This window comes from Thalassophryne amazonica, chromosome 12, assembly GCF_902500255.1.
Source record: "Thalassophryne amazonica chromosome 12, fThaAma1.1, whole genome shotgun sequence".
In the NCBI taxonomy this organism is placed as follows: domain Eukaryota; kingdom Metazoa; phylum Chordata; class Actinopteri; order Batrachoidiformes; family Batrachoididae; genus Thalassophryne; species Thalassophryne amazonica.
Genome location: NC_047114.1, coordinates 104,491,704 through 104,517,468, shown reverse-complemented (window position 1 = coordinate 104,517,468; position 25,765 = coordinate 104,491,704). Strand labels below are relative to the sequence as shown.

The 25,765-nt window shown below is 41.9% G+C and overlaps 1 protein-coding gene across 1 annotated transcript in view; it reads right to left on the bottom strand.

Moving 5' to 3' along the window:
- The window catches only part of amph (amphiphysin), a 424,563-nt gene that overhangs the window by 220,474 nt on the left and 178,324 nt on the right, over window positions 1-25,765 (bottom strand). Inside the window, exon 10 of the mRNA XM_034182651.1 lies at window positions 15,630-15,768. Coding sequence (XP_034038542.1) covers window positions 15,630-15,768 — 139 coding nt within the window. The remainder of the gene's footprint in view (window positions 1-15,629; window positions 15,769-25,765) is intronic.

Sequence of the window (25,765 nt, the reverse complement as noted above, 5' to 3'; positions counted from 1 at the left end):
GACAAAAGGTCTGAAAATTCACAGAGAAACTCACAGTAATGACCAGGAGGACGATAGATAATAACAAATAAAACTGGTTTTTGGGACTTCCAATTTGGATGGACAAGACTAAGAGACAAGCTTTCAAATGAATTAAAGCTCTGTCTAGGTTTTTGATTAATTAATAAGCTGGAATGGAAGATTGCTGCTAATCCTCCGCCCCGGCCCGTGCTACGAGCATTCTGACAGTTAGTGTGACTTGGGGGTGTTGACTCATTTAAACTAACATATTCATCCTGCTGTAACCAGGTTTCTGTTAGGCAGAATAAATCAATACGTTGATCAATTATTATATCATTTACCAACAGGGACTTAGAAGAGAGAGACCTAATGTTTAATAGACCACATTTAACTGTTTTAGTCTGTGGTGCAATTGAAGGTGCTATATTATTTTTTCTTTTTGAATTTTTATGCTTAAATAGATTTTTGCTGGTTATTGGTGGTCTGGGAGCAGGCACCGTCTCTACGGGGATGGGGTAATGAGGGGATGGCAGGGGGAGAGAAGCTGCAGAGAGGTGTATAAGACCACAGCTCTGCCTCCTGGTCCCAACGCTAGACAGTCACAGTTTGGAGGATCCAAAAAAATTGGCCAGATTTCTAGAAATGAGAGCTGCTCCATCTAAAGTGGGATGGATGCCGTCTCTCCTAACAAGACCAGGTTTTCCCCAGAAGCTTTGCCAATTATCAATGAAGCCCACCTCATTTTTTGGACACCACTCAGACAGCCAGCAATTCAAGGAGAACATGCGGCTAAACATGTCACTCCCGGTCTGATTGGGGAGGGGCCCAGAGAAAACAACAGAGTCCGACATTGACAATTCCACAAAATTTTACCTTGGAAAAATGTTTCAAGGTCAAAGTCCTGTTAGAAGTGTCTTTTCATAAGCTAAATTAGATAAGATCAACGCCAGGAGTATGTATTTAGTTCATGCACTTGAAACAGTCTTCTTGTGGTGTTGTCAGGTTTTTGTTTTTTGGGTTTTTGTGTTTTTTTTTTCAACTTTTTGGTTTATGAATTGTTTTCAGATCATTTCCACAGAACATTGGTTATCTGTGCTATGCACAATTTGTCACTGGTTTTTGACACTTTGTTTCTGATTGATAGATTGAAGACAAACAGGCAGAAAATTGGAACTGCCGTCCAATTTTCAGAATCAGAATCAGATTAGCCTTTATTTGTCAAGTATCCACAAGAATACAAGGAATCTGACTTTGGTTTGAGCTGCACTTCTCTCTGTACGGCATCTCTGAGCAACGCTAAGACACTCTTATCAAAAGTGGATTCACAACTCATGCACTTGCTGACAAATATATACACGTGCGTATTTTCTTCATCTCTCTATCAAACTTTGGATAGTTGGCCCTAAGTATTTAAACTCGTTTACTTTAGCCACCTCTACTCTTTGTAACTGCACACTTCCACCAGGCTCCCTCTCATTCACACACATATACTCAGTCTTGCTCCTACTGACTTTCATTCCCCTTCTCTCCAGAGTGTATCTCCATGTCTCCACCATACTATAGCCACTGTATGGCAGACATAATGGGATAATGTAGAAAAAAATTATTTCACACAGGATGCTGTCTCCCTCTCACTATCTTGTTTTCGCTCTCTAATGCATTGAAACACAAAATATTTAATTGTTCAGATAAGACATTTGATAAACAATATAACCAGTGTTGCTACAGTTACTTTAAAAAAGTAATCCGATTACTGATTACTCCTTGAAAACGTAGCTTATTACTTTACTGATTATTCAATTTTAAAACTAAGATAGCTGGAAGTTAGATTACTAGTTACTTTATGTTGAATATAACTAAAGTAACTACAGTAACTGTGGCAACACTGAATATAACAATATGAATATGACACTATGCTCAAAGCTGTTGCACTTCACTGATGTGTGCATTTTGCATTCATGTCTGTGTCAGAGGTATGACATATACACTGTAACATTATACACTGTAACATACCCAACAAAATTGAATCAGAAACAGCTATTAAAAAAAATAAAGCTAACACTCATGGAAAAACACAAAACATCATGTTAGTGCTTCACCTCAGGGAGCTTTGGTGGCCAGTGTCCACTGGTGCACTCTCACAGGTTGCCACTAATCTGTTAATTTGCTAGAAACCTCACACTTGCTTCTGTTTGGACCAATCCCACTGCCCTGTGTATCTGGCACATCCTGCCTGGTTCAAAGGGAAACGCTGATATAATGTTTGAACGACATCCTTTTTGACTAATAAACACAGTAAATCCAAGCCCAGTTTGCCCCCTTGGGCCTTGGACAACTCCAAAAATAATTTACGCCACTTACTCTGTGGCTGCTGCCAAGATAGAGTTCAAAAGATGACCCGTGCTTTTTAGCCAGTTAACTGTAGTGTGTGCGTTCTTGCACCTCCTGAGCCACAATATGTGAAATTTCACAACTGCAGCAGACCTAACTGTCAGTCAAATGGTAGAAAAAGAGTGGGAGGTGCTACGTCAGATCTGATGATGTATGTATGTTAGGGGGCCAGAGAGACGCATTCCTCAGAGTACATGGGGATTACAGCAACACGGTCCCTTGCACATTGTATTCATAACATTCTTTTGCTGTCAGTCTCCAATTAGCAGCCAGTATTGTCTCCAGGAGTAGGAGCAGCGAGACAACACCCATCAGCATGCACATCAACTGCCAGCGGGCCTTAATCCTGCTCAATCCGATCACTGAGAATCTGCTGTAATCCAGGTATCACATAACCCTGTAAAACCTGAACTTCATAGCAGCACTTGAGGAATGTGGAGGAGCTGTTTGCATCGCTCAAGATCACGTTTTGGGAGGAGCAATCATACAACTGGTATTTTGGCCTATCTGGTTCAATATGCTTACATTTTCAGTCTTAATACTGCAAAAATAAAATGCACATTTCTGGCTGCAGTACACGGCACACAAACATGAAAAGGCAATAAAATAAAACATATGCCTCAGGGTAGTGCGATGGCCGTTTATTTGCAGAGATTAAATACAGCATCTGTTTATCAATGTGTTTTCATACTCTATGAATCAATACCACAACTCTTCTCTTGGCACCCTATCATAAGCTTTTTCAAAGTCTACAAACACACAATGTAACTATTTCTGTCCTTCTCTGTACTTTTCCAACAGTATTCTCAGAGCAAACATTGCATCTGTAGTGCTCTTTCTCGGCATGAAACCATATTGCTGCTCACAGATCTTCACCTGTTTTCTAAGCCTAGCTTCTACTACTCTTTCCCATAACTTCATGCTGTGGCTGATCAGCTTTATCAAATCAAATCAAATCAAATCAATTTTATTTATATAGCACCAAATCACAACAAACAGTTGCCCCAAGGCGCTTTACATTGTAAGGCAAGGCCATACAATAATTACGGAAAAACCCCAACGGTCAAAACGACCCCCTGTGAGCAAGCACTTGGCAACAGTGGGAAGGAAAAACTCCCTTTTAACAGGAAGAAACCTCCAGCAGAACCAGGCTCAGGGAGGGGCAGTCTTCTGCTGGGACTGTTTGGGGCTGAGGGAGAGAACCAGGAAAAAGACATGCTGTGGAGGGGAGCAGAGATCAATCACTAATGATTAAATGCAGAGTGGTGCATACAGAGCAAAAAGAGAAAGAAACACTCAGTGCATCATGGGAACCCCCCAGCAGTCTACGTCTATAGCAGCATAACTAAGGGATGGTTCAGGGTCACCTGATCCAGCCCTAACTATAAGCTTTAGCAAAAAGGAAAGTTTTAAGCCTAATCTTAAAAGTAGAGAGGGTGTCTGTCTCCCTGATCTGAATTGGGAGCTGGTTCCACAGGAGAGGAGCCTGAAAGCTGAAGGCTCTGCCTCCCATTCTACTCTTACAAACCCTAGGAACTACAAGTAAGCCTGCAGTCTGAGAGCGACGCGCTCTATTGGGGTGACATGATACTATGAGGTCCCTAAGATAAGATGGGACCTGATTATTCAAAACCTTATAAGTAAGAAGAAGAATTTTAAATTCTATTCTGGAATTAACAGGAAGCCAATGAAGAGAGGCCAATATGGGTGAGATATGCTCTCTCCTTCTAGTCGCTGTCAGTACTCTAGCTGCAGCATAACATATACAACTTATATACAACCTTTGTTTATTCTGCAGAAAAGGGCTTAAAGGGTGATTAGCAACAGTGGTTTTAGAGATCCATCTAATCCATTGTTCATTAAGTACAGGGTACTTAAATTTCGTGATTTGGTCAATTTGAAAATATTACAAACAATGTACCAAGCAAATAAAAATACTTTACCAACAAACATTCAAAATATGTTTGAGAAAAGAGTAAGTAGTTATAAACTGAAAGGAATAGAAGTCTTTAGAAAACCAAGATACAGAACCAGAGTAAAAGAACGGAGTATTGCAGTAAATGGTGTAAAATTATGGAACAATCTCAACAAAGAAATTAAAGAATTAAGGTCGCTTAAATTATTTAAAAAATGTATTAAAGTAGATGTATTAAGTAAGTATGAAACTATAAAATAAGTTAGTGGGCTCTAAGGAAGTTAAAAAAAAATGTAATTTGTTAATAATGTATAAAATGTTTTAAGTTTAAAAATGTAACCTGTCAGAGATGTAATCTATTTAATAATGGTCATAATTATGAAATAAGTCAGTGGTATGTGACAAGTTAAAGAAATACAATCTGTTAAATAATGTTGAAAAATGATGCTGGATATTGAAAGATTGTATTGTAAAAAGGGGCAGAAAATATAAGACTTGTTCTTCTCTTTTTTTTAAGAGAGGCACCGTCTCTACGGGGATGGGGTAATGAGGGGATGGCAGGGGGAGAGAAGCTGCAGAGAGGTGTGTAAGACTACAACTCTGCTTCCTGGTCCCAACCCTGGATAGTCACGGTTTGGAGGATTTAAGAAAATTGGCCAGATTTCTAGAAATGAGAGCTGCTCCATCCAAAGTGGGATGGATGCCGTCTCTCCTAACAAGACCAGGTTTTCCCCAGAAGCTTTGCCAATTATCTATGAAGCCCACCTCATTTTTTGGACACCACTCAGACAGCCAGCAATTCAAGGAGAACATGCGGCTAAACATGTCACTCCCGGTCCGATTGGGGAGGGGCCCAGAGAAAACTACAAAGTCCGACATTGTTTTTGCAAAGTTACACACCGATTCAATGTTAATTTTAGTGACCTCCGATTGGCGTAACTGGGTGTCATTACTGCCGACGTGAATTACAATCTTACCAAATTTACACTTAGCCTTAGCCAGCAGTTTCAAATTTCCTTCAATGTCGCCTGCTCTGGCCCCCGGAAGACAATTGACTATGGTTGCTGGTGTCGCTAACTTCACATTTCTCAAAACAGAGTCGCCAATAACCAGAGTTTGATCCTCGGTGGGTGTGTCGCCGAGTGGGGAAAAACGGTTAGAAATGTGAACGGGTTGGCGGTGTACACGGGGCTTCTGTTTAGGGCTACGCTTCCTCCTCACAGTCACCCAGTCGGCCTGCTTTCCCGGCTGCTCAGGATCTGCAGGAGGGGAACTAACGGCGGCTAAGCTACCTTGGTCCGCACCGACTACAGGGGCCTGGCTAGCTGTAGGATTTTCCAAGGTGCGGAGCCGAGTCTCCAATTCGCCCAGCCTGGCCTCCAAAGCTACGAATAAGCTACACTTATTACAAGTACAATTACTGCTAAAGGAGGCCGAGGAATAACTAAACATTTCACACCCAGAGCAGAAAAGTGCGGGAGAGACAGGAGAAGCCGCCATGCTAAACCGACTAAGAGCTAGTAGCTGTGCTAAGCTAGCGGATTCCTAAAAACACACGAAGTGAATAATGTGTAAATAATTTAGAGGTGATTCAGCAGAGGGAGTGCTTTAGTTAAGGCACATGAAGATTACACTGTGAAACAAATCGTTATCTAGTTATCTAGATCAATCTAACTACGCAGATTAAACAGCTAACAGATACAGCAAAACACCGCTGTGCTCCGGAACAGGAAGTGATACAATACCGCAGTGAGAGCCAACCACCAGTAGAGTGCAGTCTGACAAATTTAATCCACATTAAGGAGACTGATAGGTCTGTATGATGGACAATCCAAAGGCTTTTTATCCTGTTTTTTAGAAGCAAACGAATAGAAGTGCATCTCCAGGAGGGGGGGATGCCATCTCTTAAAATACCACTGATGGCGGGCATAAAAATTGGGTGAATCTCTGGCCAAAATTTCTTAAAGAATTCCAATGGAAACCCATCTGGGCCTGGACACTTCCCATTTGACATAGACTGAATTGAGGCCAAATGCAGCATCTAGACTGGAGCGATCCTCCTCCGTGATGGTGGGCAAAGGAACATTATTCAAATATGAGGCGACAGCAGCATTATCAGCCTTCTCTGTACTGTACAGGGATTTATAAAAATCCCAAGATGTGCTACTGACAGTCACTGGCTCACATGTAAGATGTGCAACAAACACATTGAACTTCTTGCTGTTAGAATTAGGCCATATCATCTGCCTTGGGAGTTCTCACAAGTTATGGTGATAGCTGTGTATGTAGCCCCATCTGCTAAACCTGAAATCGCTTGTGAGCATCTGCTAAATTGCATCAGTGATATGCATTCAAGACACCCACAGGCCCTGTTCCTCACCACTGGGGACTTCAACCACTCCAACCCTGCCTCTGTCCTCCCCACACACACTCAGTATGTGACCTGTCGCACCAGAGACAATAAAACACTGGACTTATTTTTTGCCAGTGTGAAGGAGGCATACACCTCTTCCCCCCTTCCCCCACTGGGCAGATCAGATCACAATCTCATCCATTTGGCACCAGTATATGTCCCCCTTGTGTGAAGGCAGCCTGCTGAGTCTCGGATTGTACAGAAGTGGTCTGCAGTGAGTGAGGCGGCACTTAGAGACTGTTTCAGCACAACTGTGTGGTCCGAACTCTGTGACCCTCACAAGGAGGACATAAACGCCATGACAGAATGCATCACAGACTACATCAACTTCTGCTTTGAAAACACCGTACCTACCCGGACAGTGCGGTGTTTCTCGAACAACAAACCATGGATTAACCCTGACATAAAGACTCTGCTGAAGGAGAAGAAGAGAGCCTTTAAGTCAGGGAACCGAGAGGCCCTGAAGAATATACAGAGAGTAAATGGTAAATGGACTGCATTTATATAGCGCTTTTCCATCTGCATCAGACGCTCAAAGCGCTTTACAATTATGCCTCACATTCACCCCGATGTCAGGGTGCTGCCATACAAGGCGCTCACTACACACCGGGAGCAATAGGGGATTAAAGGCCTTGCCCAAGGGCCCTTAGTGATTTTCCAGTCAGGTGCAGATCTGAACCCATGATCTTCTGGATTCAAGCCCAACACCTTAACCACTAGACCATGGCCTCCTCAGAGAGAACTGAGGAGGTAAATTCGTAAGGCTCAGACCGCCTACAAGAGGAAGTTGGAGGAGCAGCTCCAACACCAGAACATCCGGGGGGTGTGGAGCATGCCTATCTCGGCTTTCAGTGCTTACCAGTCGAGTGAGTATAAGAGAAATTGTGGAGAGCTGGGCATGTCCCAACTTGTCCCCTAACACTCCGAAACGGAGGTGTTCCTTTGTCTCGCTTCATCAGCGAATCGGCTGTGACGCGCGAAGCCTCCGCACGGCTTTCCATGACAAAATCTCTTGTTAAAAGTGAAATCTGCCAGAAAATGGCTGATGTCCAGCTCTTGTGATAACCAGAGAAATTGCACACGACGGTCCCGGCTCCACACAGCCATTCATTTAGAAATTATGTGGTGGTTTCTACCTCTCGATGGCGGCTCAGAGCGCGGTGCGCCGTGCGCCATTGTGGGCCGTCCTTAAAGCTGTAGTAACACTCCTTATTCTCTGTGAAGCCCGTAAAAGTTTCACCGAAAGCCAGATAAATTTTTCGAATGGTTTCCAGCTGCCTGTCTCTAACAGTTTCTGAAAAAATTCTGATGGGAAAAAAAGCCCAAATCATTCCGCCATGTCCTCGCAATGAAACAACGACGAGAGGGGTGGAGCAGTGCTCACTCAAACCCTGCCCACAGGCGAATGACACAACCGACAGGCGTTGAAAACCCGCATGCATGCGCATGAAGGTGTTGTGTGGGCCGCCAGAAGAGGAGGTACTGCTGGCCCACCACCAGAGGGCGCCCTGCCTGAAGTGCGGGCTTCAGGCACGAGAGGGCGCAGCCGCCTCACAGGAGCAGCCAGGGTGACAGCTGTCACGCATCACCTGCAACAGCTGTTACCCATCATCTGAACAGCAGGGGAATATCAGCAGGAAGACGCCTCCACCTCTTTGCCGAGATATCATTCTACCTGGAAGGTAACGTGCTCAGCTGACTGGTTAACAGTGATCTTTTGTGACTTTTGTGAGTTGTTTAGCTGACTCCTTTTCCAACGAGTGGTGGAGGTAGTTTTCCTGCCGTGCGGATTCCTGGGTGCAGACGCACCCACATTTAATTGTTCTTTTGTTCCTCGCCAGCAGTGGCCACCTGGAAGTTCGGGACTTGGCGGCTCCAGTATTCCCGAGGTCTGGTGGCGGAGGAAATCGTGTGGTTCCGGTTCTGCTTTGGACAGACGTCTCCTATCTTCGAGCCTGCCCACACGACACCTTTTGTGATTTGGCTTTTGTCTATTGTTGTAATCTGATTGTAGTTGTTGTGCCCATTCACAACAGTAAAGTGTTGTTATTTGACCTCATCCATTGTCCGTTCATTTGCGCCCCCTGTTGTGGGTCCGTGTACCTACACTTTCCCAACAGAAGGTTCAAGCTTGGCTGACGTAAAAACATGAATCAAATCCATATAGTTTTTGAAAAAAATAAAAAGGTCTGTTACTTTTCTAACAGACCTCGTATCTATCAATCCAGTGTATGCACATAAACTTTTAAGAACGGCGGACGACTTCGGGTTAGACATGTTTGCAGAGGAGGATTTATCCAAAAAAGCATTCACTATACAATCACTGGCTAAGAGGCCCAGGCCATTGCAATGGTGGTTAAACATCAAAATCATTTGTGACTTAAACTGGTGAGTCATTGTTTGGGCCATAAATATTGAGAATAGTTATATGTTGTCTGAGAATTGAACCCGTAATCAAAATAAATCTCCCTTCTAAATATTTTTCTTCATATTCCAAGATGAAAGGAAGATTCTTATTTATGAGAATGGCTGTGCCTTTTTTGTTCTGAGTGGGAGGAGAAATAAACTTTGCTGACCCAGTCAGTCTTAAGTTTCAGATGTTCTATGTCAGATAGCCTTGTTTCTTGAAGTAATGCTATATCAGATTTTAGTTTTTTCAAATATGTTAAAATCTTCTTTCGTTTAATTGTGTGGCCCAGTCGTCGGACATTCCAAGTCATAAGTTTAAGTAAACCAGACGTAAAAGCCACACAACTTGGAAAAAAATTGAGTAACAGGTACTGAGTGAACCCCAATTAGACAAAGTGCAGACAGTAATATAAAATAATGAATCTAAACTCTGGTTTATCAAGAGAAAACTAAAACACAAAAAACCTAAACAGCAGCGCTTACCCTCCCCTATCCTGTCCTCAAGCGACAGGAAAAGAGTGCCCCAAAAGAAGCCACTGGGCATTCTAAGCATAATCCAAAACCTAATGTAACAGATCGCAGAATGTTGGATTTCCAAATTGTACTTGGACCTCAACATTTGTGCAAATTGCACTTTAAATACAGATCACACACAGGATTGATTCAAAGACGTGAGCTATATAAAACTAAATTAAAAAGTGCAACATTTGTAAGAGAACATCATAAAAAGGAAAAAGCACTGTAAAGTGTTAAGTCAAACTGAATACTGCACAAAATAATCAGTTTTTTTTTCTTTTACGCATTCTGTGTTGTGAATTATTAAAAGGGGGGGGGGGGAGACTAAAATCTTACTTCTCAGGCAAAGAGCTACCAAAAAAGAAAGAAAAGAAAAAAGAAAGTCAGCTTTGCTGTACTGACAGTCCCTCAAAGTCCATGTGATGATAAAAAAAAAGGCACAATGTTCAGTGGGGGCTCAGTGTACAAAGTCTGTCTTTCTCCATAATAAGTGGTAACAGAGATGTAAATATTACCTCATTTAAGAGTGTCCAAAAATGCAGAGGTCTCAAAAAACTAATTTTCCCTTCATGGAAACACCGGGGGCGCGCTGGGTTGGCAAATCCACAATATTTATCATGAGAAGCCAGCGCTTTCCCAATGGAGTCAAATGCTCAACGCCTTCGGAGGACCTCCGCAGACAGGTCGGGGTAGAGCCGCAGCCGGGAGCCACCATGGTGGATGTCGCGTTTCTTCAATGCCACTCTGAGCACAGCCTCTCTTTGAGAACACTGCAAAAACCGAACCAAGACGCTTCTCAGGGGCTTGTCCGGAACCGGAGCGGGAGCCGGGGCTCGGTGGGCACATTCAATTTCCAGCAGGGGAAAATCAGCAGGCAAGCCAACAAAAGTCGGTAATGTTTTCTGGAGAAAGTCCGCAAGAGGAATATCATTGCCTGGAAGGTTGACAATTTTCAGATTTTTACGGTGGCCACGGTTTTCTAAATCAATTTTCAGCTGCAGTTGCCCCACTCTTTTTACCATGGCAGCTATGTGAGTGCCGGGAGCACCATGGCTGTCCTCCGAAGCGGACGCCCCCTCCTCAACCTCTTCAATGCACTTTTCCACGTCCTTCACTTGGTTAGCAAGAGCCGATAAAGAGCCCTCCACCAAGGTGACAGACACTTTTATTGCACCCAGAGCACCATCAATGATGTCTAGGTGACCACCGACTGATTTGTCCATGTCGTGCACCTGGGAGGCCACAGACTTTATTTCAGCTAGGATATGCTCCATGGTTGCTTGGTCAGTTAGCGTTAGGTCCGAAGTGTTAGCATCACCTAGCTTGGACTCGCTGGGGACACATGAGGCTGCGTGTTGAGCAGTTTTCTTCTTAATAGTGGAACCTGATGATGAAAAATAGGAAAATCCTTGTGACACTGCTGTCTAGGCATTTCTAAAGTACCATTAAGTTAGCGATGTTGAGATTTTCTGGAGAAAATCACAGATTGATGTGAACTGGGGCAGATAAACATCTCAAGCATCACGTGACCACCCCCCTTAAACCCCGGTTTTAAGCTCAGTCTTTGCTGGATTCTTCATTTTCCATGCCATGAAGCCAGTTCGTTTTTCCTGAGGCCAGATTCTTCCAGGAGCTTCACTGAGATTCCAAGACCTTGACCTCGTCTGCCCTGCCAGTTTCATGCGCTCTGACGTCAGCGCTTTCCACAGCTCGTTTCAAGGTAGAGCTTGTTGATTTCTCTGGTGTTTCCAGACACTCTCGAGCACGGCATGCATGTCGCAAATGCTCCTGGCTCCATGACTATCTCAGCTACAGAGCGCATAGCTTCTGCCACGCTTCAGTTAAGTTCCTTCGTGTTCTGCAGGATTCCGGATTCTATTGTTAAACGCTTCAGTGTTACGAGTACAGTCACTCACCTCTCCTTTCCTCCGTTCTCGGCTCTGTGCATCCCACCTGGCCCCAGCTCTAGAATCTCACACTCCATGATTCCTGCTTGTTCTCAGACTCCCAAGTCTGTCCGTGTGTGCACTGCAGCTCCCAGATGTTCCACCACTACAAGTGGGCCCTGTCTTGGCTCAGCCGGCCGTCTAACCATTTCAGAATTATTCACTTGTTTATTGTAAATGAATCTCTTTTTGTTCACAACCAGTTCTGCTCCTTGCTCCCAGCATTTAAGTCCGTCACCTGTAATGGTCCGGTCCCATCCGGACCCATAACCATAACAAAAAAATGTCATTTTCAACACACAGCGACCCAGACAGTAGCAAAATATGTAAATCGCAATGTCCTTTTCACTCATGGTCACAACATAACTCTTCACCAAACTAACAACATCCCTTGAACTATAAAAACACAATGAATCTATAATACTAACAACACTGTTAAACTAAGGTGTACTACACTAATAATAATAATAAAAAAAAAAAAATCAAACAAACCCCGAACTCCCATAATGCATTGCTGCAATGTTTCTGTGTAGGCTCTCAGTTGTCCAGGTGGTTTATATAGTACAGAAGCTTGAATCTTCGACTGGACTGGGTTGCTTGACGCGAGGATGTTTCGCTTCAAATCGCAGAAGCTTCCTCAGTTAAAATTCTTGCTCTGGTAGTCTGACTTCTGTCTTGACTCTTGTAGAGAAGAATAAACAGAAGCCACAAAAGCTGGAGTTTTAAACCTAACCACACACCTCCTACCGAGAGGCAGACTGCTAAGGCTAGTGACTAAACAATAGCTCTAATTAGCACCTATTGTGCTCTAGTTAGCACCCTCGTAATGACAGGGCAGCTGTCCCTCCTAATGATGGAACAGATGTCTCTCCTGATGGCTCCCTTGACGACGCTCCTGATGACATGAATGACTCAAACAACTGAAACTGATTTGACCTGAGTACCCCATTGCAAAACAGGGGACAAAGCGTGTCTCAGACCCCCTCCCCGGTTAAGGCTGGGTTTCAACTGTTTCACATAGAATGCCTCCTTGGCCCCTCTCTCAAGCCATTTCTTCTCTCTGGCTAAGATTTTAACTTCCTTGTCCTCAAACGAGTGGTTAGTGTCTTTAAATCTGCCGGAAAATGGCTGATGTCCAGCTCTTGTGATAACCAGAGAAATTGCACACGACGGTCCCGGATCCACAGAGCCATCCATTTAGAAATGATGTGGTGGTTTCTGCCTGTCGATCGCGGCTCGGAGCGCGGCGTGCCGTGCGCCACTGTGGGCCGTCCTTAAAGCGGTAGTAACACTCCTTATTCTCTGTGAAGCCCATAAAATTTTCACCGAAAGCCATGTGAATTTTCTGAATGGTTTCCAGCTGCCTGTCTCTAACAGTTTCTGAAAAAATTCTGATGGAACAAAGCCCAAATCATTCCGCCATTTCCTCACAATGAAACAACGACGAGAGGGGTGGACCAGTGCTCACTCAAAGCCTGCCCACAGGCGAATGACGCAACCGACAGGCGTGGAAAAACTCACGCATGCGCACGAAGGTTCAAGCTTGGCTTACGTAAAAACATATGAATCAAATCCATATATTTTTTGCATAAAATATAAAGGTCGGATACTTTTCTCACAGACCTTGTATATGGTGTTTATTACATCGAAAACTATACAAAAACATTGGGACTTTTGTTTTTGTGCGGTGAGTGCAAATATCCAGTTTATACGATGACGAGTTAGGTGAGTTTTACTGTATGAGGTCTGTTTAGTTTAGTTTTATCACATTTATTGTATTATGCTTTAGTCTCTGGTTTTGGGTATTATTTATCTTCATCTGTATTTATCTATCTTGACGTTGTGTCTATTTGTGAATCCAAATGCACAACAACCCAGCATTTTCAGCAAATAAATAAATAAGATGGATTTACAGTGGCTTGCAAAAATATTCAGTCCCTTGGTATTTCACACATTTTAATTTGTTTATGACATTTCAAATACAAAAAGTAAACCAGGCTTCTCAATATAAAAATTTCTAAAATTATCTTCCTTAAACTGAAGGTAAATTTCTACAACCTGACATAAATTAATTAAAAATATAAACGCCAAGATGATGGGTTGCATAAGTAATCAGCCCCTTTGGTATAATACCTGTAAATAATCAGTTTTATTGCCAGTTTTCTTCAGACAAGTCAGGGGATGGATACATGAACATTTCCAAGTCACTGAATATGTCTTGGACTTTATTTACATCAGCTATGAAGAAATACAAACAATATGACACTCTATGGTAAATCCATGTGGAGTAGACAGTTCTCAAAAACTGAGTGACTGTGCAAGAAGGAGAAGAGTGAGGAAAGCCACCAAGACACCCAGACAACACAGAAGATGTTACAGACTTCTGTGGCTGTGATTGGAGAAATTGTGCACAGTGCAAGTTTTGGATTTTGTATCCCCAGTTATACAGCTTCATGATGAAGTGGAGCAGAGGAGGATTTTCTTAAAAAGAAGATCTGAAAGTTCAACTACATTTTCCCAGAAGGTACATCTGAGATACAAGCCTAGATTTGATGTTTTAGTGAAAGAAGACCCTCCTCTATACCACTTCATCATGAAGCTGTATAATTGGAGACACAAAATGCAGAATTTGCACCGTGCACAATTTCTTTAATGACAGCCACAGAAGCCTAAAACGTTTTCTGGGTTGTCTGGGTGTCTCGGTGGCTTTCCTCACTGTTCTCCTTCTTGCACAGTCACTCAGTTTTTGAGAACTGTCTACTCCACACAAATTTACCATAGAGTGTCATATTGTTTGTATTTCTTCATAACTGATGTAAATAAAGTTCAAGACATATTCAGTGACTTGGAAATGTTCATGTATCCATCTCCTGACTTGTCTGAAGAAAATTGGCAATTGAACTGATTATTTACAGGTATTATACCAAAGGGGCTGATTACTTATGCAACCCATCATCTTGGCTTTTATATTTTTAATTAATTTATATCAAGTTGTAGAGATTTGTTTTCAGTTTGAGTCTAAGGAAGATCATTTTAGAAATTTTTATATTGAGAAAACTGATTTACTTTTTGTATTTGAGATGCCATAAACAAATTAAAATGTGTGAAATACCAAGGGGTTGAATACTTTTGCAAGCCACTGTACATGCAGATAGCTTAATGGTGAACACTATTTTGGCCCCAAGATGGCACGTGACAGGGTTTTTTTTTCGGCTCGTCATGTCACTATTCTCTGTATAATGGGACTGTAGCACAGACAGAGGTGGGCTTCATCACATTAGTGGACAAATACTGGTTATTCATGAGAACCGAGAAGGACATCTGTCCACAGGAGGACATTGCACGTCATCCATGCATGTCAGTGTCATCCAGGACCTCTTTAATGACATGGACCGCTGGACATTACATATTTCATCCTGCGGCTGACATTCAGGATGGTATTTAAACTCCCAACTGGACAGCTTAAATAACTTACCTTCCAGAGCTAAATAAAATATTTTCTTGAAGTTGAGTTTACTTATATTTTTAAGGCAGCAATTGAACTTAAGTTTTTAAGTTGAACCACCCGGATAATTTTTACAGTGGTTTAACTGGCCTGTTTCAAATGTAAATGGACTAAAAAAAGTTTTAATCATTTAATCCTGATATAAAGTGTTATTTCTGTAATTTTAAAGTGTTCTAGATCGATGATTAGCCAAGTTAAAGTTCTTTGTATTTGCTTAAAAATAAAATGTAGATTGAAGGACATAAACAGGTATTTTCCCATAGTCGTTTGTTTTTGGGGGGGTGGGGTGGGGGGTGAACAGATTTAAGTCAGACATGCATTCATGTGAGCCACTTCTTTATAGCAATAATTTTCTCACTTTTAACGTGAGATTTAATGTGAATTTCTCCACTGTGAGCTCAATAAAGTCTTATCTTTAAACAGCTTTGAATTTAGTTTAATCAAAATAATAGATGGTTTATACTACCTGACTTCAAACATGAGTATATTTACCATTTAGCAGAAAACTGCTGTGACTGGCCCCGCAACATCTACCTGTGAAGGAGACTTAGAGCGTGGAGGTCCAGGTGAGATGGACTGGAGCATGTGGTTGGAACTGACATCAGGAGTCTCAGCTGGACTTTCATCTTCAGGAGGTGATGGGGTTCTGGCAAGTCGCAGTGGCCCAGAATCACTGAGGACAGAAACTGTAGTCTGTTTTTGTGGTTACATGTGCCAAGGAAAAATGAGTGATAATTGAGATAACTCAGCTACACAACATGGGCACCACAATCATTTTTTTCCTGATAATTTCCAATTATTTCAAAAAGAAATGCTGCATTTTGAAATCTAAAGGAAAAGGCCCATTATTAGGCACTGATTATTTCTTGTCAGACAATATGATTAACTACCGCATAGTCCACAGTACATGGTCCACAATATAATAAGAAGTGGAAAAAGGACAGACTACAGGACTCTTTTCAAACCTTGAAAAACTGTTGGCACTCTTATCAGACCACAGTAAAAGAGGCATTCTGTACTAGATACTGCACAGAATGTATGTTTGGACGCCTGCCCTGATATGTGCAACAAGTTTGCCCGCTTTTTTTTTAATGGAAAAAGTGAAAAACATGAGGGCTTCTATCTTAGTTCCTACGTCTGACCCTCCGACCTTGGTTTCTTGTCCTGTCACTTTTACTCAGTTTGAACCGGTGACCTTTTCATTTTTGGAGGATGTAGTATGACACATCAAATCCAGTTCTTTTTATGATCCTGTCTCCCCACGTTTTTTTTTAAGAAATTTTGTGGTGCATCGGGCAGCCGGTGCTGGCAATTTTAAATCATAGTTTGTCTTCTGGGGTGGTTCCGGCAAAATTCAAACATGCAGTGGTCCAACCTTTGCTGAAAAAACCCAGTCTCAAACAATCTACATCACTTGGTGGGCATTGGTGGTACTGTGCTTGAATGGTTCCAGTCCTATCTGACAGACAGGTCATTTTCTGTGTATGTCGATGACTTTGAATCTTCTGTAGTCCCTTTGGCATGCATTATCTTGTGTTTTGTACTTTTTCCACTCATCAGCTCTATCCTAGTTTTAGTTTTTGATTTACCTGTTACCTTCTTTTCAGTTTTAGCCATTTGTCACCTGTTATTCTGTTCATGTTAAGATTCCATTCTGTCTAGAGTTTCTTGTTTGTTTTGGTCTGGATATTTTAGTATTATTAGTTCATGGATTCTGGTTATGTCACTGTACTCCCCTGTCAGTTCCGCCTCATCTTTGTTCCTCATGTTTCACACCCAGCTTCATCTGTATCACTGTCACACCCTCAGATCACTATACTCTCTTGCCCTTCACCAACACTTCCTTATTCCTGTTGGCCACACCCCGTTTTGTTTGTCTTCTGCTTTCCCATTTGTCACTTTACTCTCTTGCCTTATCTCTTATCTTTGTTTGTCCACACCCACTTCCTGCCAGCTCTCCACACCTGTTTTCCATCACTGCCTAATTGTTCACCATGCATTTAAGCCCTGTGAGTTCTGTTTGAAATTGCTAGTCGTTGATTCTCATGTCTTCGTGCCAGCTCTTCTGCTTTTGATCTGTGTTCCTTGTTTTGTACTTTACTGCCTCACTGTGCCTGACCGTGCTTGTTTCCTGGACCTTGTTTTTGTCACTGCCCACTTACTACTGTTTGCCGTGCTCTCGACCTTAGCCTGTTAATTCTTGACAACACCATTGCCTTTTGCCTGCCTGTATCTTCGCCTCATTGACTGCTTCTTTGTGTACCAGACCACTGCCTGCATTTACCATAAAGTCTTTGATATCCTACTACTTGTTTGAGAGTCTGCATTGTGCCTCCTATCATCTGCTGTGCTCAGCTGCTCTAAAATCTTGACACAGGGTAACTATGAACACAGCAACACTTATTGATAATATATTAACAAACGTTACTGTAGGGAACTTAATGGGTGGATTACTCCTTAGTGATGTCAGTGATCATTTGTCGGTTTTTGCTGCCTTTAATTCATCAGTCGTTAAAAATGTTCATCATGAAACTAGTAATTTAATAAGGAAAATAACTGATGCAACTTCTGCAAATCTTAGAACAGACTTAATGCATCAAAACTGGTATGACATTTACAACCCCAATTGCAATAAAGTTGGGACATTGTGTAAAATGTAAATAAAAACAGAATACAATGATTTGCAAATCCTCTTCAACCTATATTCAATCTGATAGACTTTTTTGTTTATGTGCAAATATTTTCTCATTCTAAAATGGATGCCTGCAACACGTTTCAAAAAAGTTGGGACAGGGCCAACAAAAGACTGGGAAAGTTGATGATTGCTCAAAGGACACCTATTTAGAACATTCCACAGGTGAACAGGTTAATTGGAAACAGGTGAGTGTCATGAATGGGTATAAAAGGAGCATCCCCAAAAGGCTCAGCCGTTCACAAGCAAAGATGGGCCGAGGATCACCATTTTGTGAACAACTGCATGAAAAAAAATAGTCCAACAGTTTCTCAACACTCAATTGCAAGGAATTTAGGGATTCAATCATCTACAGTCCATAATATAAGAAGATTCAGATAATCTGAATCCACAAAGTACAGGGTCTTAAGGCAAGTACTAAGAACCCAGTTCAATTAACTGCACCAGATACATTTAAGGAGTCTATCAACATTCCTATTCCTAAAAAATAAAGCCACCCCCCACCCCCGCCACAGCCTGAATGATTAAAGGCCATTTGCACGTGCTGTCAGGTTTCGGAACCGAGGTGGGATCACTTCTCTTATTTCCCCTTTCCACAGTACAATTTTCTAGTTATTAGTTTTGTTCTGAGTTCATCATTTATTTTCTGCTCGGTATTCTGTAGTCTCTGGTGTTGTTTTCTGTTTATTTTTGTATTTTCTGTTTTTCATATTTTAGTCATGTGGTTTATTCAGTCATTGTTTCTGGCCAGTTAATGTTATTTCCACTGTGTTATGTATTCTGGTTTTTATCCTGATTCTTATAATGTAGTCTTTAGTTGCTTGAGCCCTCTTTTGTTCTTCTCTTAACTTATATAATTATCTTGTGTTTTGTTTTCTGTTTTATAGCTCAGCTGGTGATCTATAGGTTGTTTGCTATTATTATTATCTTTTAGACTTTAGCCATGTGCTTAGGTTGTTCCTTTATAGTCACTGATTTTGGTCACCATTTGTATTTCCTTCACGTACACTCTTGCACCTGTTTGTTTCTTCTTTGTTTTCCCCATATGTTCACTTACTCTCTTGCACTTGTCTGTTTCATCTTTGTCTGTCTGCCTTGATCACTCCCTCACTCTCTTGCATCTCTTCCCTCCTCTTGGATTCACTTGACCACACCTCCCTTCTAGAACTTGCATCCACACATGCACCTTGTTAACCTAATTACCCCATCTGTGTATTTAACCATTTCACTTTCTCCACTCCCCTGCCAGTTCCTCAAGATCATTGTACCCACATTCCAGCCTTTTGCTTCTGTCTTCTTTTTGCCTCAGTATGTTACAACCTTGCTTTGTTTACTGGACCTAGTTTTTGCCTCAGCCTATGATACCGGTTTTCTCCCTTCGATATGCCTGATGTGAGTTCTCTGAGCCCACAGGTGATTTCCACTCCTATCTCCAGGCTGAAACGCTGAGCTTTATTGATAGGGTGCTGATGCTGCAGAAGGGTAGAGAGACAAAGGAACATGACACGAGATAAAGTCACATAGTTATTCACATTGGCACTAATGATGTCAGGATGAAGCACTCTGAGGTCGCAAAAATGGACATAGAGAGGACTTGTGGCCTTGTCAGAAAGATGTGGCAGCATCGATTTATAGTCTCTGCTCCCCTCCCCTCCCGGGGTAATGATGAGGAGTTTAGCAGGCCGACATCATTAAATAGGTGACTGGCACAATTATGTAGACAGCAAGGCTTTAGTTTTATTGATAACTGGCCATCGTGCTGGGGCCGACGTGGCTTGGTGATGCCGGACAGCCTTCACCCTACTGGGGAAGGCACTGCCATCTTGTCTGCGAACATAGATAGAGCTGTAACATTTGGATTTTACAGCAGGCCACAGAGCAGGTAATTAGAGACCCCGCAGGGCTTATGACAAATGTGGTTGTGGAATCCATTAGCTTAGCGAGACAATTAGTACAGAAAATCCACTATGGTAATAGTGCAGTTTATGTGCCAGGGAGAGAAATTCAAGAAGTTGAGACTGTGGACTGTTTCCGTAGACGTGTCCTTGCAAACTTGATATCCATTACTACACTGGATGATGTTGAAATTGAGGATGGCCTATTGGCTGTTCTAGCAATATCAAATATTTCATGTCTGCTACCTACAACCCGTGTAGAATGTCTCAAACCTAAACTTGCTTCCAGGCATTTTATATATGCTATTCTGGAACCACCCCTAAATCCAAACAGTTCAACTGTCAACCCCACTGAGGTCCTTAGTCTGGGTCTCATTAACATAAGATCATTGTCTTCAAAATCATTGTTGATTAATAATCTAATTATGGATCATGACTTAGATATGATTGGGTTATGTGAAACCTGGCTTAAACCTATAACTATCCTCCCTCTAAATGAGGCCTGCCACCGGCGTACACATTTAGTCACATCCCTCGTGATGCGAAGCAAGGCAGGGGGTGTTGCTCTTATTTAGTGTGTTGCTTGACTCCTTTACTTATTTTTCTGCCTACTTCTGACTTCTACTCTGGTGGTTGGCTCTCACTGCGGTATTGTATCACTTCCTGTTCCGGAGCACAGCGGTGTTTTTCTGTATCTGTTAGCTGTTTAATCTGCGCAGTTAGATTGATCTAGTTATCTAGATTACGATTTGTTTCCCAGTGTAATCTTTACGTGCCTTAACTAAAGCACTCCTTCTGCTGAATCACCTCTAAATTATTTACACATTATTCACTTTGCGTGTTTTTAGGAATCCGCTAGCTTAGCGTAGCTACTAGCTCTTAGCCGATTTAGCATGGCGGCTTCTCCTGTCTCTCCCGCACTTTTCTGCTCTGGGTGTGAAATGTTTAGTTATTCCTCGGCCTCCTTTAGCAGTAACGGTACTTGTAATAAGTGTAGCTTATTCGTAGCTTTGGAGGCCAGGCTGGGCGAATTGGAGACTCGGCTCCGCACCGTGGAAAATTCTACAGTTAGCCAGGCCCCTGTAGTCGGTGCGGACCAAGGTAGCTTAGCCGCCGTTAGTTCCCCCCTGGCAGATCCCGAGCAGCCGGGAAAGCAGGCTGACTGGGTGACTGTGAGGAGGAAGCGTAGCCCTAAACAGAAGCCCCGTGTACACCGCCAACCCGTTCACATCTCTAACCGTTTTTCCCCACTCGACGACACACCCGCCGAGGATCAAACTCTGGTTATTGGCGACTCTGTTTTGAGAAATGTGAAGTTAGCGACACCAGCAACCATAGTCAATTGTCTTCCGGGGGCCAGAGCAGGCGACATTGAAGGAAATTTGAAACTGCTGGCTAAGGCTAAGCGTAAATTTGGTAAGATTGTAATTCACGTCGGCAGTAATGACACCCGGTTACGCCAATCGGAGGTCACTAAAATTAACATTAAATCGGTGTGTAACTTTGCAAAAACAATGTCGGACTCTGTAGTTTTCTCTGGGCCCCTCCCCAATCGGACCGGGAGTGACATGTTTAGCCGCATGTTCTCCTTGAATTGCTGGCTGTCTGAGTGGTGTCCAAAAAATGAGGTGGGCTTCATAGATAATTGGCAAAGCTTCTGGGGAAAACCTGGTCTTGTTAGGAGAGACGGCATCCATCCCACTTTGGATGGAGCAGCTCTCATTTCTAGAAATCTGGCCAATTTTCTTAAATCCTCCAAACCGTGACTATCCAGGGTTGGGACCAGGAAGCAGAGTTGTAGTCTTACACACCTCTCTGCAGCTTCTCTCCCCCTGCCATCCCCTCATTACCCCATCCCCGTAGAGACGGTGCCTGCTCCCAGACTACCAATAACCAGCAAAAATCTATTTAAGCATAAAAATTCAAAAAGAAAAAATAATATAGCACCTTCAACTGCACCACAGACTAAAACAGTTAAATGTGGTCTATTAAACATTAGGTCTCTCTCTTCTAAGTCCCTGTTGGTAAATGATATAATAATTGATCAACATATTGATTTATTCTGCCTAACAGAAACCTGGTTACAGCAGGATGAATATGTTAGTGTGACTCGGGGGTGTTGACTCATTTAAACTAACTGTCAGAATGCTCGTAGCACGGGCCGGGGCGGAGGATTAGCAGCAATCTTCCATTCCAGCTTATTAATTAATCAAAAACCCAGACAGAGCTTTAATTCATTTGAAAGCTTGTCTCTTAGTCTTGTCCATCCAAATTGGAAGTCCCAAAAAACAGTTTTATTTGTTATTATCTATCGTCCACCTGGTCGTTACTGTGAGTTTCTCTGTGAATTTTCAGACCTTTTGTCTGACTTAGTGCTTAGCTCAGATAAGATAATTATAGTGGGCGATTTTAACATCCACACAGATGCTGAGAATGACAGCCTCAACACTGCATTTAATCTATTATTAGACTCTATTGGCTTTGCTCAAAAAGTAAATGAGTCCACCCACCACTTTAATCATATCTTAGATCTTGTTCTGACTTATGGTATGGAAATAGAACACTTAACAGTATTCCCTGAAAACTCCCTTCTGTCTGATCATTTCTTAATAACATTTACATTTACTCTGATGGACTACCCAGCAGTAGGGAATAAGTTTCATTACACTAGAAGTCTTTCAGAAAGCGCTGTAACTAGGTTTAAGGATATGATTCCTTCTTTATGTTCTCTAATGCCATATAACAACACAGTGCAGAGTAGCTACCTAAACTCTGTAAGGGAGATAGAGTATCTCGTCAATAGTTTTACATCCTCATTGAAGACAACTTTGGATGCTGTAGCTCCTCTGAAAAAGAGAGCTTTAAATCAGAAGTGTCTGACTCCGTGGTATAACTCACAAACTCGTAGCTTAAAGCAGATAACCCGTAAGTTGGAGAGGAAATGGCGTCTCACTAATTTAGAAGATCAATCAATCAATCAATCAATTTTTTTTATATAGCGCCAAATCACAACAAACAGTTGCCCCAAGGCGCTTTATATTGTAAGGCAAGGCCATACAATAATTATGTAAAACCCCAACGGTCAAAACGACCCCCTGTGAGCAAGCACTTGGCTACAGTGGGAAGGAAAAACTCCCTTTTAACAGGAAGAAACCTCCAGCAGAACCAGGCTCAGGGAGGGGCAGTCTTCTGCTGGGACTGGTTGGGGCTGAGGGAGAGAACCAGGAAAAAGACATGCTGTGGAGGGGAGCAGAGATCGATCACTAATGATTAAATGCAGAGTGGTGCATACAGAGCAAAAAGAAAAAGAAACAGTGCATCATGGGAACCCCCCAGCAGTCTACGTCTATAGCAGCATAACTAAGGGATGGTTCAGGGTCACCTGATCCAGCCCTAACTATAAGCTTTAGCAAAAAGGAAAGTTTTAAGCCTAATCTTAAAAGTAGAGAGGGTGTCTGTCTCCCTGATCTGAATTGGGAGCTGGTTCCACAGGAGAGGAGCCTGAAAGCTGAAGGCTCTGCCTCCCATTCTACTCTTACAAACCCTAGGAACTACAAGTAAGCCTGCAGTCTGAGAGCGAAGCGCTCTATTGGGGTAATATGGTACTACGAGGTCCCTAAGATAAGATGGGACCTGATTATTCAAAACCTTATAAGTAAGAAGAAGAATTTTAAATTCTATTCTAGAATTAACAGGAAGCCAATGAAGAGAGGCCAATATGGGTGAGATATGCTCTCTCCTTCTAGTCCCCGTCAGTACTCTAGCTGCAGCATTTTGAATTAACTGAAGGCTTTTTAGGGAACTTTTAGGACAACCTGATAATAATGAATTACAATAGTCCAGCCTAGAGGAAATAAATGCATGAATTAGTTTTTCAGCATCACTCTGAGACAAGACCTTTCTGATTTTAGAGATATTGCGTAAATGCAAAAAAGCAGTCCTACATATTTGTTTAATATGCACTTTGAATGACATATCCTGATCAAAAATGACTCCAAGATTTCTCACAGTATTACTAGAGGTCAGGGTAATGCCATCCAGAGTAAGGATCTGGTTAGACACCATGTTTCTAAGATTTGTGGGGCCAAGTACAATAACTTCAGTTTTATCTGAGTTTAAAAGCAGGAAATTAGAGGTCATCCATGTCTTTATGTCTGTAAGACAATCCTGCAGTTTAGCTAATTGGTGTGTGTCCTCTGGCTTCATGGATAGATAAAGCTGGGTATCATCTGCGTAACAATGAAAATTTAAGCAATACCGTCTAATAATACTGCCTAAGGGAAGCATGTATAAAGTGAATAAAATTGGTCCTAGCACAGAACCTTGTGGAACTCCATAATTAACTTTAGTCTGTGAAGAAGATTCCCCATTTACATGAACAAATTGTAATCTATTAGACAAATATGATTCAAACCACCGCAGCGCAGTGCCTTTAATACCTATGGCATGCTCTAATCTCTGTAATAACAGAGATAATAACAGAGAATAATAAGATCTTCACTTAGCCTGGAAAAAGAGTCTGTTGCTCTATAAAAAAGCCCTCCGTAAAGCTAGGACATCTTTCTACTCATCACTAATTGAAGAAAATAAGAACAACCCCAGGTTTCTTTTCAGCACTGTAGCCAGGCTGACAAAGAGTCAGAGCTCTATTGAGCTGAGTATTCCATTAACTTTAACTAGTAATGACTTCATGACTTTCTTTGCTAACAAAATTTTAACTATTAGAGAAAAAATTACTCATAACCATCCCAAAGACGTATCGTTATCTTTGGCTGCTTTCAGTGATGCCGGTATTTGGTTAGACTCTTTCTCTCCGATTGTTCTGTCTGAGTTATTTTCATTAGTTACTTCATCCAAACCATCAACATGTTTATTAGACCCCATTCCTACCAGGCTGCTCAAGGAAGCCCTACCATTATTTAATGCTTCGATCTTAAATATGATCAATCTATCTTTGTTAGTTGGCTATGTACCACAGGCTTTTAAGGTGGCAGTAATTAAACCATTACTTAAAAAGCCATCACTTGACCCAGCTATCTTAGCTAATTATAGGCCAATCTCCAACCTTCCTTTTCTCTCAAAAATTCTTGAAAGGGTAGTTGTAAAACAGCTAACTGATCATCTGCAGAGGAATGGTCTATTTGAAGAGTTTCAGTCAGGTTTTAGAATTCATCATAGTACAGAAACAGCATTAGTGAAGGTTACAAATGATCTTCTTATGGCCTCGGACAGTGGACTCATCTCTGTGCTTGTTCTGTTAGACCTCAGTGCTGCTTTTGATACTGTTGACCATAAAATTTTATTACAGAGATTAGAGCATGCCATAGGTATTAAAGGCACTGCGCTGCGGTGGTTTGAATCATATTTGTCTAATAGATTACAATTTGTTCATGTAAATGGGGAATCTTCTTCACAGACTAAAGTTAATTATGGAGTTCCACAAGGTTCTGTGCTAGGACCAATTTTATTCACTTTATACATGCTTCCCTTAGGCCTTATTATTAGACGGTATTGCTTAAATTTTCATTGTTACGCAGATGATACCCAGCTATATCTATCCATGAAGCCAGAGGACACACACCAATTAGCTAAACTGCAGGATTGTCTTACAGACATAAAGACATGGATGACCTCTAATTTCCTGCTTTTAAACTCAGATAAAACTGAAGTTATTGTACTTGGCCCCACAAATCTTAGAAACATGGTGTCTAACCAGATCCTTACTCTGGATGGCATTACCCTGACCTCTAGTAATACTGTGAGAAATCTTGGAGTCATTTTTGATCAGGATATGTCATTCAAAGCGCATATTAAACAAATATGTAGGACTGCTTTTTTGCATTTACGCAATATCTCTAAAATCAGAAAGGTCTTGTCTCAGAGTGATGCTGAAAAACTAATTCATGCATTTATTTCCTCTAGGCTGGACTATTGTAATTCATTATTATCAGGTTGTCCTAAAAGTTCCCTAAAAAGCCTTCAGTTAATTCAAAATGCTGCAGCTAGAGTACTGACGGGGACTAGAAGGAGAGAGCATATCTCACCCATATTGGCCTCTCTTCATTGGCTTCCTGTTAATTCTA